Here is a 17,048-nt window from a genome sequence, read left to right as displayed (position 1 = left end):
GAAAGTCTTTAGCTAATGCGCAGAGGATGGTTGCTAGTAGGCGTTCGTAGATGATGAATCTTACCTGAAAGAAATCACTGGGCCTTCAGGGCCTTCACAGCTTGTTCACGTGGCACTCGTTTCCCGACTGACCGCCTCTCCTCGCGGTGACTTTTTCCGAGCGGATTTCTTTTGTGATTCCTGCTCTTTGAACTTGTTCCAATCGGCGACGAGTAATTGGTTGGCGTTCTCCTTTGGTTCCCATGAAGGATCGTACTCTTCTCCGGTATCGCTATCTGGCGCCCAGTCGATAAGGTACTGTGTGGTAATCTCTTGAAGGATACCGCGCGCCTCGTAGTACTTCTCGGTCTCCGCCTTTTCGGTGTCCGACTTCGTAGTCTCCACCTTGTTCTTCTTCGCAATGTCCTTGGCGGTAGTTGCTTTGCGCTTGGGCATGACGTCAAAGGCGATTATACCAATTGAAAAATGTAATGCGAAGGCAAGAAAAATATATTGTGGGCTGATGCGTTAAAGAGTAAAAAAGCTGAGAGCGTTTACTAAGACACGGCAGACTTGCGGTTCTAGTCTTTGTGCAAACAATTAATGACAAGCAAAACGAAATCGTTTCCTTCACATGCGTCATACAAAACGGCAGAATGCAGGGCCCTCCACGGCACTTCGCTTAGAAAATCAAAGGGCGGTGAACTGTTGTCCCTGTGATGGGCTAGTGCTTCAAATATTTCCAATCTCCCAAAGCATCGGCTAAAATGCTATGCATCGTGCCACCAAGCCAGCAATATTTTGAGACCGCTATCAATCCCCATTCACCGCCTTCGAGCTCGCTCGTGATACAGAGTTGGTGCCGTATAGAAGAGCCGCATTGCCATGTACCCAATCAACAGCGTATATGTCCTATCACTACTGCATAAAGTGTATGTTGACATGCACGGAAGAGGATGATCAACGGGTGCGATCAATCACATGGCCTAAGTAGGCGGAGCCATAATTGATTAAGAGCCTCATGTTCTTTGTGCTATCCTGCGGATTGAAGCGGGGGAGGAAAGGGTGGGTGCTACAAGCTCGTCAACCAGGAGTCTGGAAATGGACAGCGTTGCTGTGCCACGTTCCTCCGCACCAGCCATTTCAACTTCGCTCCCCGCTGCCACGCAATCCAAAGAGGATCGGCCCATCATGTCCCAGGCACACGGCTGCAGAGCCCTGGCGTCACCTGCACACAATCTGCTGGCAGAGGCTAAGCCCCGTTTCCTCACCCGCCATTCTTGTTTCTCAACAATGCAGAGCGTGGAACATGGCAAACGGGTCCACTATACCTTATCATACCAAGGCTAGCGTAGGTAAGTAGATCTTTGTCCTGTTTCAGACCCTGTCGTGGGGAATGCGGAATAGGGGAGCGTCTCGGGTGGCGGCTGGGACCGGCCCGCACGCTCATGCCTGCGTGTTGCACGGATGAGCTGCAAGGGCGCCTGCCGCCCGGCCTGGCCTTGCCAGCACAACCCATCATCTACCACACAGAAGGAGACAATCTGCAAGAATACAGGTTTGGAGGTGGCCCGCCCTCCGGGACGCTTGCCTGCACGACACGAAGCGCTGATCGCTACCGTCGCTGAAGATACGTGCGGCTATGGCCTGACTGAGTTGGCCTGCGCTGTGACAGTTAACGCGCGTCTGCAGACTGCTAGCTTGGCAGCCCAACCGCATGCCTGGCGTCAGGCATACATTCGTTTCCGGTAGTAGTCGTCCTGTCAGCCTCACGCAAGGACCCGATCGCGCACCGGATATGGCGGGATATTTGCAACTTTCATTGCGGATGATCACTGCTTCCGCAAGCACGCTGGTCATGAGGACTTGAATCGGTCTGTGACTCTCTCGCCGTTGCATATTTACCTAAACGCAGCCCTAGGCGTAACGAAAGAAGTATTCCTTAATTCCCTCCTGCTCGGCTCAGTACTCGCTTGCCAGCTGGTTCTCCGAGAAAATTCCTGTAGCTATTTTTGGCAGAGTTGCCACTCGTGACTGTAGTGAGCCTGCAAGCTAAAATTACCCAACTGAGATGGCTCATAGCAAATACATTTCGTGCCAAGTTGAGAAGGAAGAAGGATTAGCTTTCATGCATGGCAACCACTGGTGAGTTCATTTCCAGCTCTCATTTTCAGCGCTCAAACTCTTCTTCTGCCTCCGAATTTTACTTGCGTATTCCTGGATATTCCAGCCTTTGCCTTTGGTGGAAATTCCCTTTTGACTTCGTGCTTTCAGTAAATAGACCTTTCTGAGTGAAAGCAGCGGAAAAGCATGAGCCATGCACACAGAGGATAACGTGCTCGCAGGAAGAAAGGACTTAGCGCGTGAGAGCCCATGATTATTCGTATAACTGTCCCAACTACTACACATCTGAACATCTCCGAAATTTGTTAAGACTGTCCCAATTGACGCGTCACCACCAATTACCCTGCTTTTCAATGTTGGACCGATCCATCCTGGATCCAAATTGGTACCAGAAGCACCAAAGAAAATCTCCCTAACACCCAGCAGCAGGGACCTTCGATCTGAATTTTAGGTCTGCCATTCTACCACCACTTCTCCATCACACCTCACAAACGGCGCTCCTCCATATCCGCAAACTGGCGCAGCAGGCCGGCCAGGCGCTTCATATCATCACACACCTTCCACCCTTGCTCCGTCAGTTCTGTTCTCCCCAGTTCCCCAAGTTCGAGTATCAAACTCCCCAGCACCTCATCGCAGGACCGGGTGACGTTGGCCGCGATCCCTCGAGCGCGATCTGCGAGCGTGACAGGGTTGGAGCGCAGCGGGTGGGGGTGGTCGAAGCCTCCGGTTGGGGTCGTGGTCCCGGATGGTGCGGGAGGTGGCGAGAGGATGCGCGGGTCGAGGCCGACAGCGATGGTTGCATTGATGGCGGATAAGTCTTCGTTACCGTGTTGCTTCCGACTACTTTCCGTATTCCCTGGGACGCTGTCAGTCTGTGCGGTGCATGGGGCGGTTGTGGGCGCGTCTTTAGGCAGAGGGAATGCACTTTCCTGCTGCATCGTACTCATTTGGCTTATATTGTGGCTGCAGCTTCCGCAGACGCCTCCTCTTTGCCTCGCTGTGCTCCGTGGTCGGCCCGGAAGAGTTTTGGACGGCCCTCTTCATGCGCCGAGTCAGCACCATTCTTCCGATCAGTCTGGCCGGGGGATGTGCTTTGATTTCTGGGTAGAAATGTGAGCGCTCGTCATCGTTGACGAAACGGCGAAGCTGGGAACGCTATAGTTCCTAACGCTCTTTGCTGTGTCTTTGACCATGCGACTGCTCTATAACGATAGTAGGATAGTCTCCGCCATGGCCTCCCGTGTCTTTGTGGTTTGGGCGTTTGGATTTGAGCCAAAACTGGGTACAGGCCCGACACCGCAGATTTAATTTCAGGTACCATGACGTTCACGAACGACACTCAAAAAACTTGGAAGATATCTGGTGGAATGGAAATACAGTAGTGGATTGTGTTTCACTAGGGTGGCTCACGGATTGGAATCAATATGCCCTATGTATCGGTATGTTTCTGCCGGGACGGAGGCAAGCTGGATCAAACTGAAAGTTTTTACCGCGATGGTGGCGGTAACAAGAAACATTGTCCTGAAACTTGCAAACGGGGAATTTCTTTCGGAAATGAGAGACAGCAATGAACATTATGTGGCTTGAAGAACTTGGCCTATGATGGTGGATCCTTTTTCAGATGGAACAACGAAAACATGACACTAGCGGATTAACCGTCAGGGAACAAGCTGGATCTTAAGGAAAAGCACTGCTAGTAAATTTTCAAGCACGTGAATGTCCTCGCGGCTTAAACGTGCTTTCCTTGAATAGATGTAGGGACACTTTCCTTTTACTGCAGCCTTCTCGGTACACTTCTATGCGCTTTCAGTGAGGCTTGGAACCTTGTGCCGTCTGCGGCGAGGATCACCAACTGGGTAATTCCGCAAGGCTGTGAGGAGGTTCCGTGTTACTAGCGGGGGAAGATTTTTTGAGCGTCTTTTAAGACAATTTCACGTGCGAAGCTAACACTTGTATATGGCCTATTGGCTTAACAAACAGGCAGACATGACCGTGGAATAAACATCGAGATAGAGTCACTTATTCTCATAATCTCCTTTTGAGCAGCCAACTGGTATTGATATACGTGATGCAGACTATTAGCCCATCACATGCGGCGAAAAGATGCCAGAAACGTCTACGTACTGGTTCCACAGACGCGTGCTGTCCGTCGGGCTACTGTTCCTACTGCATGTGTCGGGTTCTTCCCTATTCCAAGAAGCCGTTTATGGGAAATTTATTAAACCATATCCTTCAGATGCTGCATGCATCCCCGTCCAGTTTGCCCAATGCTTCGTAATACAAGTGCGTATCGTGAAACCCGGTCAATGCTTCATGAGCTATCCGCTCCCCCGCTACGTCCAAGGTTACTTTTTTTTGGGACGGTTACCGATGCTGGGAGAATGTAATTGGGTCTGCATGTCTTTTCCGTGGCTGCCTTCTGTTCGTCAGATGTTGGAGAAGGAAGGCTGCAGCGGGACGAAGCATGGAGGAGCCAGGGTCGGAACCAATCAACGTCACCTCAAAATAATTGGGCATCAGAAGCACCGCTGGATGTCGTAATTGTGTCCTGCACTTTTCTATGCATCCATCATTGAGAGGCTGAATTCCCACGTGTTTTCACTCTCCTACGCCCACACCCACATTCTGGCCCCTTGTGCATTCGAGGAGATCTATTCCTTCATAGCAGTACTTTGGCATCCAGCAGCGTGTAGTTTAGCTAAATGCTGTCTGATATACGTAGTTCGTAATGCTGTTGATTGCGGAACCATCCGGCGAGTTCCCGTTCCACCACCTCTCTCTGACCCCATCAACCACTCTATAAGCTATCCGGACCGTAAGACAATCATCACAGCAGTTAAATGGCTTACAGCGTTGGTGGTTTAGTGGTAAAATTGATCGTTGCCATGTAGTTGCAGTCCTCACAGGAGCATCTCATTCCACGAGTGCTCCCGGGAGCTCAACACTCAGCTTCGATCAGCCCCGGGTTCGATTCCCGGCCGACGCATCTTCTTTTGCTGCCCGAGGGGCTGTTGTTTTGCTGCAGGGGGTGGTGTTGAAGAAGGAGACAAAATTTTTACGGACGGTGGCCCGTGCGGTGGGTGGGCAAGGGGACGCCCCACGTTCTTACCATTCTCCTGTTTGAGATGTCTCTCTTCCTCACTGTTGCATGGTCTGCAAGCTCCGCAACGTTTTCCTTTGCTACTCAATTTTTTCTTTCTCCTACCGAAGTGGGTGCTGAGTCGGGATCTTGGGGAGGGCTGTGCTCGGACTCAATACCGCCGACCCCGAAGCTTTCCCATTTCCGACGTATTTGATACAGCTAACAATACTTAGTAGCTTTGGACCATATAAGATCCAATTCTTGACACGGAATGCGCTCTGTGGAGTCTACTGGAGCAATGGTGTTAGGCATAGGTGTGAGTTCCTGCTTGTGTAGCTGCTTCATAATGAAAAACGACAAAGGCAGAGAGCGGAAAAGCAATTGAGTAGATTATCAGAACATCATTAGCTGAAGCAAGTGTTCTTTTTCAGAACAGCAATGAATTCAAGTAACTCACAAAGATCTTTCATATTTAATTCGACCATCAGCTAAGTTGGGTGCGGCCTTTATGATGCTTAGTAGATGTCGTCGGGGAGTTGCGGCGTGCGGAGGTTTTGATTGGTTATTGCCGTGTCCCTACCGATGCCCACCATGACAGCCAAAGCAGGGCCCTTTTAGCCAGCAGGAGTACCCCTGGCGATGCTCACAATGACCTCAGCATATTCATAGCTGGAATATGTTTGAGCTTGCTGGTGTGCAAGTTTTTCTATTCAAAGGCTTCAAGGTCTAAGAGAAATGTTCCGTTCGACTAACGGCACAATATTGACTTAGCTCCGATGCATATTGCGGCAGGAGGCTTTAGCGCGCGAAAAATATAGAGATATAGCTTCGGCCGGCGAGAGAGAAGAAACTAAAAAGGCCAGGAGGTCACAGGAAGCATCAGTCCGGAATTAGCCGCTCTAAGCGCTGCGGCGATGTACGGAGATCCGGGTGGCGTACGGTAGTTTGTCCAACTATGCAATCTTGTGTACTACACATTAGTGCAGACGTTTCGGGCCTTCTTACTTTGTTTGGCAGATATACTTACTGACCGGTCGCCCTCTATCGATATTACCTTCACGTTGTACACTGCCACCAGGAACAACCAATCACCATCCACAGATGACGAACATTTATGCGGAGGAAATTATGCTGAGCTGCTTGTAACAAAGAGTCGGCAGATTCTATTGGCAACAGAATCCCAAAGCGGGCATTTGCTGCTGTTTGTGAGATGTACTTGTTTTAAACTTCATGACGTACATCTGCTGATATACCGTGGGGAACATTCGCCACTAAATCTGCTCGCATCGGTTTGGCTAGACCGAGGAATTGCTCACAACGTGCATGAACTGGGCTCACGCATCGCGCATCAATCTAGGTAGAGGCGCAGATGCATGGGCAAGGGGGCGCATCTCACATTTCAACTGGGGTGTATGCAGTTTGATGACGAGTTTGTCCATTCGCAGGTCAAGGGAGGCCTGTTAGTCGTACCTTGTATGACCACAATCCCGTTTCCGCGCCCGCTATACGCCATTTTGACTTATCGTATCTGCAAAGCTGAGCACTTGCAGTAGCCTTGGTGATCTCCGGGCGCAATCCCACACAAGGGTCTTGCACGCAGATCATCCTCTTTGGCCCTTCCTTTTGCCGGGGATGCCTGCTGGGGAAAACTAACGTCATGCGATTGCCAAAAGATTATGCGGCGCATTGACGCAGCAACTCGTTCTACCAAAGCACGACCTACATTCTTCCGGTGCATGAAAGAGGCGATTTAATTCTGCGCTGTGTGTCGAAGGGCAGCTGCTCACTACTCAAATGATCTTTTTGAATTAGGCGCTGGACCTGGTATCTAAAAGTGATGACATATGCCGAACATGCGGAAACTCGTAACTACTACCCACTCCCTCCTTCAGAATTTCCATTTTTGAAAGTCGTTAAAATTCATTACCCATTCAAACATACACCGAGATTGATGAGTTCCCTCCTCATTACCAGAACGCATCATTCATGCAAAAACAGTGGGATCGCAGGGTCAGTACGTTACGTCGAGCCTGTGGCTCGCACATATTGTCAGCATATAGCTTTACGGGATGTCAACCATCAAAGCCGGAATACGGTTTTCTCCCCCATTACGTTCCATTCCTCAAAGTTCGTTAAATGATAACACCAGAAGCAAGATATAAAGTGGGAAAGAAGGAACAAAAAGAAACACTCACCCCACGAGAAGATCTAATATCTGTCCCGACATTTCATCCCCTTCCGGCTCCCCCGGCACATTCCACCTCCCCTCCTTCCTTGCACCTTGTCTCTCCCTCCTCCGCTCTTTCCTCTCCGCCCTTACTTTCTTCCGCTCTGCTGACTCCCGCACCAGCCGCTTCCTCTCCTCGCTCTCGTCCCACCGGGCCCGCTGCTCTCGCTTAGCTGCCTTGCGTTCCGCTTTGCGCTGCTCCCGGCGCTCCTCGCTAGCAGCAGTCTCGGCGCGCCAGATTTCGATGATGGCGGCGACGTAGGCTGGATCGTAGCAAATATGATGGTCCTGAAACTGGTCCGTCGCGTACGCTGAGTTGGTTGGCGAGACGATAGTCACGGGGACTGGAACCGGGCCTGTGGAGTTGGGTAGGTGTTGGGTGACGCCCATGGTTGTGTCTGCTGTGGTTCGCTGCTTTCGTGGGGCTGGGCTGGTGGAAGGCCGGGTCGTCGGAAGCAGGGAGGATACGATGAGGGAGAGGGAGCTGCAGAAGTGCAGCTGTGGGAGAGTTGCAGATGTGATCGAGGTACAGCTATGAATAAGTGCAGGACGTGGCGACACGGAACAAGTGGTGGAAGGTTCGGAAACTGCTTAGATATGCTGTCGGTTCCCAGAGGCGGGGGATAATGCCAGGTCTCAATACCGTAGTGTGCCGCCGAGACTTAAGTAGCTCTGCGTGATGCAATGTCACCTGCGCTGCGATATTAGGCAAATGCGAGGCTCACCTAGCGTGCAGAGGGCGTCCAAGGATTGCAGAACAGAACAGGCCTAGACTCGGTCCCCTGGACCGGTGGTCGCAGTTCTTCATGCTAGTGTGATGCGAGTAAGAAAGTAGTTTGCATACGCCTTATTCTCCGCCTTCAGATGGTGCAAGCTCCGCTCAACGGCGTTGGGGAAGGGGAAATGCCTGAATGGTCGAGTTGCAGGGACGAGAGCAAGATTCGTCAGCACTCCTTGTTCAGATCGACTGCGTTATCAGGAAGTGAGTGCAGCAACAGGGGTCGAGAGAACAGGGAATGGTCGTGGAAACGGTGAATGACATCTCGATCGCTTGTCGCAACGGCCTGCCGACTCCCGCACTAGCACTTCACCCAACACATCACGTCCTCACCATACTTATAATACACTAAACATATCTCTTGAACATGGAAATGTGCGATGAGGGTTTGAAAACTCACCTCGTCATAATTACTACACTTGCACGCCATTGCCAGCGGCTTTCTGCTATAGCAGTCGGAAAATCGTCTCGGGGATGGGCTTGCGGCTGATGAGCCGTAACGAACAGCACATTGCCCCGCACATCCATGCAGACTTGGCCACCGCCCATTTCTCCGATCTCGTTGTTACGCGACAATTCCCGAGTCGCACCAGCTTTCTCTCCGCTTTTTGTTGCCTCGTTGCCTCATTTGTTGATCATTCCTTTGTTTCAGCGCGGAGCATAACCAGGAGACATGCCCGCCGTTGCGAGGCGGCCTATCAAAATTGTCAGAATACGGTCAATTCATCATAGCACAGTGAAATAGAGATAAGAGAGTGCCACGCATTGAAATATTTGCGGTATTGGTCCATGGGCCAGAGAAACTGCATCTCTGTCTTACCACAGCATCGAGATGATCTCAGGCCATCCAACAGTCCGAGACAGGAGCCTAGCCAAACCATGCAGTGCATGTTAATGAGCCAACGCAATTCCGGAAACTGGTCCGAGACATGCTGACGGAGGTATGTGTCTGTGACATTGGACGTGTTCAAACACTAGAGCGTGGCGCCATTAAATAGCAGGCGATCGTGTTGTCCTGTGGGTCGTGCCCACTTCCCACAACTATGAACTACACCCTCCGTATGCACCGTGAAAGTTAATTTGCCAAAGTGCACTGCGTATACTTTTTCGTAGCGCTAAGACAACCGACCAGCTTATTGGCTGTTCACAATTTGTGCCTTGCGTTGATTGGGAGAGGCATCGAATGATTTTACCTCTTTGTTGAAAGTAAACAAACACTTGAATTCCGAAAAGAAGATGATGCAGCTGAGAGTGTAACTGAATCAGATAGCCAGTCATTCAAATGAGTAAATTCAGTACTTGGACTTAGGTATTATGCAGACCGTCACGACCTTCTCTGCCTCCCCATGTTCACTGCGATTCTGACGTACGTCCATCCAAACAAGTGGCCAGTAATTTCCAATCCTACTATGCATTTAATTAACAGAAAATGACTCTTGCCGCCGTGTACAAATCCCTCTGGACAATGTCGGGGTCAATGTGACACAGAATGAAGTTGTTCATCATTTCTCTTTGCGTTTCTGATTCCGGTGGCAGAGCCAGTAGCAGCACCTCAAAAACGAAGGGAAATAAAGTGTTGAGTGGAGACGGCTAGTTGCAGGGCATGGGTGACCAATCCGAGAGAAGCATATAGTCGAAGGAATTGCCGATATGTAAAGACTATTGGTGAGTCTATTCACCATCCCACAGGCTCTGCATTTCTACCCCGCTAAGAACTGCCAAGCCAAAGCCACGTCATCTGAGGCTGCGTTATTGGCGACACTGCAGTGCGTGTCCAACCTCCGCCGTTGGGCTTGGCGCAGCAGAGAGTTTGCGAGGTGTGTCTTCGCTTGCGGTGGAGGCAAGTTCCGTGAACGAAGTCATCGGACATTGGCTGGAGCGTTGACTTCCATAGAGAATATGAGACCGAATCTCCGAGTGAGAAGGAAACTACTACTCGTTCAATAAACACACATGAGAATGCATAAGCGTTTCAGAAGTTCTCAATAAAATGAATTTCGATGTTATTACCTGTGTTCGTCGAGGGTAGCTGATATTAGCACAGGACGACCGTGATCGAAAAAAAAAAAAGAGCTTCAACGTAGACTTTAGGTGGAGTTGGTTTCGATAACAGTGTGCCAGGTGCGCATAATCGGAAAACAGCCCAAGAGTGCTTATCGTTGCCGTGCTCCGCAGTCGTGCTTTCTTGGCACTGGGTCACGAAACAGGCGGCTCTTAACCAGCGGAGCGTGCTCCGGAGGCTTCGGAGGGACTTCCTGACGCACCTTCTGTATGCGTTTATCTTCTTTCTTCTTCCCGTCGACATAAGAAGGATATAGACTCTGCTCCATACAATCATCAAATTAAAGTTTCAACAAAGACCAATCCAATGGGAAAAAGGGGGCCGGACCGGTCCGCTGCAATGCGATGTAGTATATATGGTCTAAAGAAGGTTAATCCCGTAAAGCTTCCGGTCCATGGTTAAGGTTCGGACCGGCTTTTGGGGGCGAAAGAGCAAACTAACGATGCAGGGTAGGTCAACGGTCCGGCCCAGCGCCATGTGGGTTCTGCCCTCGTAGAGCTTAGTTATACTTTCCAGTGACGGATGTTCCCTTGGTGTTGTAGAGCAATCCATTCGACACGCTGTCAGAACTGCCAACGATGTGAGAGACGGCCGAACGAGCAGTCCCCCCCACATCAACTACCGAGCTCGCGGCAAGGAACACCGCTAACAAACCCCGATCTCGAAAAAGACGTATCACCCAACGCTAACAGGCGGATCCACCCCAAAGTACCGTTCCCGCCCACTTGCAGGCCGGCGCGGCATCGCGAGCCGACGAAGCCGAGCCGCGCTCCCCGCCGCTGGCGGCGCCATCGTTCACCCCTTGCGCGCGGAAGCGACTATTGGTTGCATCCGCTGCAGGCTCTCGCTTCTCACGTCAGGGATGGCAAGGATTAGCGATCGAACGAGGGGGTGTGAGGCGGGGGTGCGCTGCGGAGTTGGTTCTGCGCCCAACAGTCCGCCCTGCTTCGTACCGACTGCAGCGAGCCCATCTTGGGGTAGAGGCCGGGGTCGTGGCCAGGGATCAGCGACCAGGAGGGCTCGTGGTCACACAGGGGGAGGGGAGGGGAGGGAGAGCCGGGGTCGGCGCTTGGTCCGTCTTATCACGGCCAGAGGGGAAGGGCGCTTGTCGACGCCCGTCAGCCGGTCTGTCGGAGTCTTCCGGTGAAAGGCTCAACTGTAGCGGGTTGAAACATAGGGGGCAGATTGGTGCTACATACCTGCTAGGGTCTCAGCCGAACCGTTCACGCACCCGCATATGGGCAGCCCGGAGCCGCGCTCTATTTGCCCGTCGATGCAGCCCGGCCGGGTGCGGGGATAGTGTCGCCTTTCAGTCCGCTCCCCGCGACTCATGACATGATCAAGACGAGAAATAAAACAGAAAATCAGCGCTGGGTCAGCGGAGATTATCTGTGTATATCGAGATCTGTAATGAAGATGCACAGGCATGTGATGATGCTTGGCCTTCTACCTAAAAGGTCAGCAAAGAGGTTCAATGGGGACTACAGAACCTCGGAGCATTTGAGGACGAGTGCAGGAAGGTTGAACGTCGCAAGTCTCTCCCGCTAGTGGTAGTACAGCCACTAACATACTAGCTTTCAACTTCACTGGTAGCCTGAGGGTCGGCTGAGGTACGGAGGCTGGGGTCGGGAGAAAACATGGAGTGCCAAGACGGAGCCTGCTAACCCGGAAGCCGCTAGAGGCTGGAGAGGCCATGCAGGCTGAGTGAACTGATGGACTACCATTCCAACGCGTTCATCCCGCTGGCAGTGGCTGGCTGCGGGCTAGGGCCTCGCGAGGCAATATAGTCTAGGCCGCTTGCCTCGTAACACAGGCGGGAGTAGTGTAACTCGATATTACCGGACAGATTAGACCAGCTGTTCACGCCAGCAATTGGGACGCCTAACTACCAACGACAAAGCATTGCACAGTGATAGATGCGAATGGTTTGCGCTTACCCGCTCGCTAGACATCACATTGCGTTTCTGAGCCTACACGATTCCATCTATGGGGCTTGCGTCCAACGTACCGGAGGCTCTGGATTGAATACTGTCGGTGACCAGTCAGGTGCTCTCAGAACCAAAAAATTGAGATGAACAATGGAAATCTTTTACTGCATTGTCTTAATAAACAGCCGTTCTCTTTAGACATCAATGCATGATCTCTTAAGATTTTACTCAATCGATAACCTGCTCCAGCTGGTATAGCTTATTTTTTAGATGGCCGCCGGCTGTAGCGCTTTCAGTTTTAGTCAAGATATCCACATCGCATTGCTGATTATGGATAGATTAAGCGTGTTAGAATATTGAAAAGCATACAACATATACTCGGGGGTATCGTAGCCGAAGGCTAGCGCGAAGAATAGTAAAGCCCCGGGCATAATTATGCCCCAGATCATTACAAAAATAACATATCTGGGTAATCGAAGTTATCGTCCGGACGTAAATGTCGAATTAATAATTATACATATACGTCCAGACGATAACTTCAACTACCTATAACATAGCGAAAAAAAAATTACGCTAACCATCGGCTATAAGAGGTCCCAGGGACCGGAGAAGCTATTCACATATCTCTTAATACGAGTCCTTAATAACAGCTTAACGCTCCGCAGATTCAGAGAATAGTCTTCTTTTATTCGTTAAGTTTCGCACTGTAATGGTCTTTCTTATATCTCCATTAGTACACCTCGTTTATAGTCTCTCTTTAAGAATAATAGACTAACGTTTATTTATCTCTATCTACTTTAAGGTTGCGAAGAGCTTAGAAATAAGCCTCTTACCTCTATAACTAATAACGAATAGTATTTTTTTCCCTAACTCTTTATAATAGCAACCTAAAAGAAATCTGCTTATATATATAAAAGCCTTACTTTAAAGTAGTATATATATAACGAGTATAGCGTTGGATTTTAGCTAGACTATAGAGACCTACCACCTAGAAAGAGGACGAACTTTACAATTCGCCGTTCTTAATCTCCTCAGCCACTAAAATGTCGTTTCTAATATAAATTTAATAATAATTTTATTATCAAGAAAAGTAGCGGCCTTCAAGTATTTATCGCGGCAGCTCAGACGAGGGAAGCTGAGCTGTGGTTTCGTCGGGATCCCACCATGAAGGCTGGCCATGGTAACGCTCCTAGAGATTTTATATAATGAATGAGCTATTGTCTACTGAGAAGAAGAGGTCCAACCCTTCAAAGATAGTCTTCGATGACCGAGTCTTTGCGAAGACCCGACATCATACCTTGACCGGTGGACGGAATTACCTGAAGCGTGGCAGCCAGCTTCGTCATGCGGTGACTATCCCACTGTTGATTGCAGAGTTCCTTCGCATCTACCGCACGGCGGTACGCCTCCTCGAACGTCGGCAGATCTGCCCAAGGCCTCCACGAACGCTCGACTCCCTTCAGCTTGTCCTCCTTAATATCATTTATCAAGTGCGATAGAGTTTTCTTCGTTTCCTCGATCAGCTCACCATAATCCCTCCAGGCGTCCAGTGAGACTTCCCTTCCCGCGTTATTAGCATCTGTCATAGCCTGAATACAGAGGTCCATCGCGTCTTTGTAGAAGTCGAAGCGGGAGTAGTATTTCGCGAGCTCGCGGCGCAGCGTCATGGCGGTCTTATCGGCAAGGTTGGCATTAGGTATGGAGCGGAGATAGAATCGGATGGCTTCATCGTAGTGGCTCTTGGTGGATTTCAGGTTTTCCTCCTTGGAACCAGGGCTAATTCTGGCGGTGTAACGAGCGACAGCCATCTTCATCTCGGACACAGTCACCATCTCGAGAGTCTGTTGGTCTGAAGGAGGGGACAGCTGTTCAAAAGTATCGGCCGATTGCTTGAGTATCTCGATGGCTTGACGGTGTTTGTAGCGGTTGGCAAGGGATTTGCCAACAGGGAGGGCCAAGACAGGATCGGGCACCGTGTACAGCTCTATGATGGATCTGACAAGCTCCAGGTCTGGACTTCCGATCATATCCAGAAGCTCAGCTAGACAGTACTGCGGGTTCTGAACTTGGTGGCCGTTGCGTAGATCTCGAAGTAGGTTGGTGACTTTTTCGTGAGCCTTTAATCTGTTAGTTTTAATATCTCAAATTCCTCACATCATCGCATACCTTGGCCCATATCACCTCATCAAATATCTCCCCCACGCAGCTCAAATCAATGTCCTCCATCTCTTCGACATCTGAATCTTCGACGTCTTTCTTCAGGGTAGCATCGCAGAAGTTGATCAACGTCAGCTCATGGCCTTGTTGGCCCGAGATGAAGATGTTCTTCGATGTCACTTTGCCGTGGTAGATGCCAGCTTCATGGAGTTTCTGAATAGCCTGGGTCAACAGTTTCTTGACATAATGTAACGTTTCCAATGCGATATTCGAGATGATGTTCTCGAGCTTCATCTCATTATGCGCGCTGTCATCCGCGCTATCATGCGCGCTGAGGATGATGGAGTGCATGATGTTGGAATACTGGGTTTGTGCGGTTCCGTAGTAGCGCGGTACGAAGCCGTCCAGAAGAGCAGGAATCTCTTCCATGCGCTCGTAGGCGGCTTTCTCGCGGATGAATGCTTCCTCGTTGTGAAGCTGGAATGGTTAGTGAGTGCCAAGTGGTCAAAGTGAGCCAGCAGAGAGTGTTACCATCTTCAGAACATAGGGCTTGTAGGTATCGTTGTCTTCGGTGTGCCCATCTTCGTTGTGTTTGTCGGGGATTGTAACGCCATACACTCTCGCCGACTTTCCTTGGGCAAGCAGGTTGCCGATACGCATCTTCGAGGTATCCAATTCGGGAGGGTTCGAGTCTCCCGTTGCGGGAAGGTTTGGGGCGGGAATTGGAGCAACATTTGAGTCAGCCATTGCGGGATGTTGTGTCTAAACGCGGCAAGCGGAGGGTTGGAATGGTGGAGCGCGGTAGGTGGAACCTCTGACAAAGAAAGAGTTTTATGCTCAGGTATGTGGCCCGTGACCAAGGCAGCAGTGGTTGCAGGGAGAATTGAACCGTGGGTAAAAGTAGACTATTGGTAAAAATGAACTAGGGTTCAACCATCGTAACCATTCATGACGTCATGTCTACCAGATAGCTCGTTGTTGAACTGTCCTGGTCAAGCTTCGCCTCGTATCCGAACGATAAAACTCGAGAATCTCCAGATCATGTCCGGAGCAGTACTGGGATCCGCAAACGTCCTGGCACGAAGTGCCGCCGGTGAGAAGTTTGCAACATTATGTACGCTGATAGGATTTGTACAACTCCACGACAACTCTCGTTCTTCTTCCGAGCTTTCATCATTCGAATCTCATACCCAAACGCCATCGAAGATTCTTGCCGTCGTCATTCCGCGTGTCTTCGCAACCACCCATCATTTGCTCTCGGGCTTCTGTCCCCAAACCACATGATAATCATACATCATGTGGATCTTCCTATCTTTCAAATTATCCCTCGCCTTCGCCACAAAAACCTTCACCTCTTCCTCCTTCCACCCGAGAAAGTCCGTAAACAACCTCATCGTAAATCCCTCCAACCCATCCAAGACCTGAATCAAATTGAACAACCCCGCCTCTTTCTTCCTCTTATCCTTCGGCCATCCGCCAATCGGCAGCTTAAACACCTCGTGCCGCACATTCACGAACCCCGCATCCTTTACCCATTGCTCGAGCTTGGGGCCAGGCGAGGGGTCGCGGCCCCAGGACTGGGCGGCGGCGTTGAAGGTGGTGCTCCAGGTGTGGAAGGCGTGTTCGGGTTTGAAGGAGCCGTCGTCCGAGTAGATGACGGCGTCGTAGTCCTGGAACTCGGCCCAGCCGCCGGGCTTGAGGTTGGCGTAGGCGTTGCGCACCAGCCGCGGCCAGTCGCTGATGGAGGACATGAGGTAGCGCGTGAAGATGAAGTCGAAGTGCTCGCCGTAGGCCCAGTCGCGCTCGATGTCGTCGACTTGGAATTGGACGTTCGGGGGGACCTGGGGTAGGCGCGCGCTGGGTGTTAGCATCGAGATGTCGGAGAGAGCGATGGAGAGAAAGCCTAATGGGACTGGAAAGGCCCGTAAAGTGGGGGGGAGAAGAGGCTTGAGAGGCAGTACGATGGGACTATTTCCAACGTACCCAAGACGGCTGTATCGGACTCAGGTCTACACCACGGATGTCGGCGTCCGGAAATGTGTCTCCCATAGCGATGGCCCATATCCCAGTCCCGCACCCAGCGTCCAACACGCGGCCCGCAAAGTCGTCCGGCAGCGGGGCGAGGAACAGCTTATCGCCAATGAGGGTGGTGGCCATGGCGTGCGTCATGTCGAGGCGGTCTTGCTCGCGGTCGTCATTTGGTAGGATGTATGCGCCGTCCTTGTAGGCATGATAGCGGCGGCCGTGCTGGACCGGGTAGTTGGTCACGCTGGAGGTAACCGAGGCTGTGAATGACGAGAGCTGGTCGTCGATCGTACCGCGCGTCGAGTCCGAATCATCGTTGTACTGAGGAAAGGCGAGGCAATGCGTCAGCGGGGTGATTTTCGGACTGTTGTGCTTTCATACCTCGGGGTCTACGTCGACGGCGACGGCGGGGGTGGTTGTGGTGGGGTTCGCCATGCTGCAGAAATGCAAGGAGGAGCGGGGACCGAGGGCGGCGGGGTGCGCATCGCTGCAGATGTACTTCCTCCCCTGGCCTGCCAAGGTCGCGAGACCGGCCGTTTGTAGTAGGCACGTCCGCCAACTCGGCTGTTGCTCGTATCAGTGGTGTGGAGCCGAACGGTGATCCGCTAAAGCGACCAAAAACGTCGAGTGCTGGTGTTGTTTGACATTTGGATCAGGGTCTGCGATAGCATGTCGTCGGATGATTG

At 51.2% G+C, this 17,048-nt stretch overlaps 5 protein-coding genes across 5 annotated transcripts; all 5 read right to left on the bottom strand.

Moving 5' to 3' along the window:
* Positions 1-105: 105 nt before the first annotated feature.
* LTHEOB_12899 (Chromo domain-containing protein) lies at positions 106-435 on the bottom strand (the record flags this gene model as incomplete). Its single annotated transcript, XM_035509816.1, has 1 exon — positions 106-435. The coding sequence occupies one exon, from the start codon at positions 433-435 to the stop codon at positions 106-108; it is 330 nt and encodes a 109-aa protein (XP_035363358.1).
* A 2,153-nt stretch (positions 436-2,588) lies between these two features.
* Positions 2,589-3,050, bottom strand: LTHEOB_12898 (uncharacterized protein; the record flags this gene model as incomplete). Its single annotated transcript, XM_035509815.1, has 2 exons — positions 2,589-2,959; positions 3,047-3,050. 2 exons carry the CDS (start codon positions 3,048-3,050, stop codon positions 2,589-2,591), a joined length of 375 nt encoding a protein of 124 aa, XP_035363357.1.
* Positions 3,051-7,196: 4,146 nt separating this feature from the next.
* LTHEOB_12897 (uncharacterized protein) lies at positions 7,197-7,802 on the bottom strand (the record flags this gene model as incomplete). The annotated part of the gene is made up of 2 exons (XM_035509814.1): positions 7,197-7,215; positions 7,381-7,802. 2 exons carry the CDS (start codon positions 7,800-7,802, stop codon positions 7,197-7,199), a joined length of 441 nt encoding a protein of 146 aa, XP_035363356.1.
* A 5,625-nt stretch (positions 7,803-13,427) lies between these two features.
* Positions 13,428-15,084, bottom strand: LTHEOB_12896 (Map kinase kinase kinase win1; the record flags this gene model as incomplete). Its single annotated transcript, XM_035509813.1, has 3 exons — positions 13,428-14,297; positions 14,347-14,814; positions 14,869-15,084. 3 exons carry the CDS (start codon positions 15,082-15,084, stop codon positions 13,428-13,430), a joined length of 1,554 nt encoding a protein of 517 aa, XP_035363355.1.
* A 500-nt stretch (positions 15,085-15,584) lies between these two features.
* Positions 15,585-16,797, bottom strand: LTHEOB_12895 (Methyltransferase type 12; the record flags this gene model as incomplete). The annotated part of the gene is made up of 3 exons (XM_035509812.1): positions 15,585-16,178; positions 16,321-16,683; positions 16,744-16,797. 3 exons carry the CDS (start codon positions 16,795-16,797, stop codon positions 15,585-15,587), a joined length of 1,011 nt encoding a protein of 336 aa, XP_035363354.1.
* Between the last annotated feature and the right edge of the window lie 251 nt (positions 16,798-17,048).

Source organism: Lasiodiplodia theobromae, assembly GCF_012971845.1.
Source record: "Lasiodiplodia theobromae strain AM2As chromosome Unknown scaffold_82, whole genome shotgun sequence".
Taxonomy (NCBI): domain Eukaryota; kingdom Fungi; phylum Ascomycota; class Dothideomycetes; order Botryosphaeriales; family Botryosphaeriaceae; genus Lasiodiplodia; species Lasiodiplodia theobromae.
The sequence above is the reverse complement of the archived record's forward strand: the minus strand, read 5'-3'. Positions and strand labels throughout refer to the sequence as shown.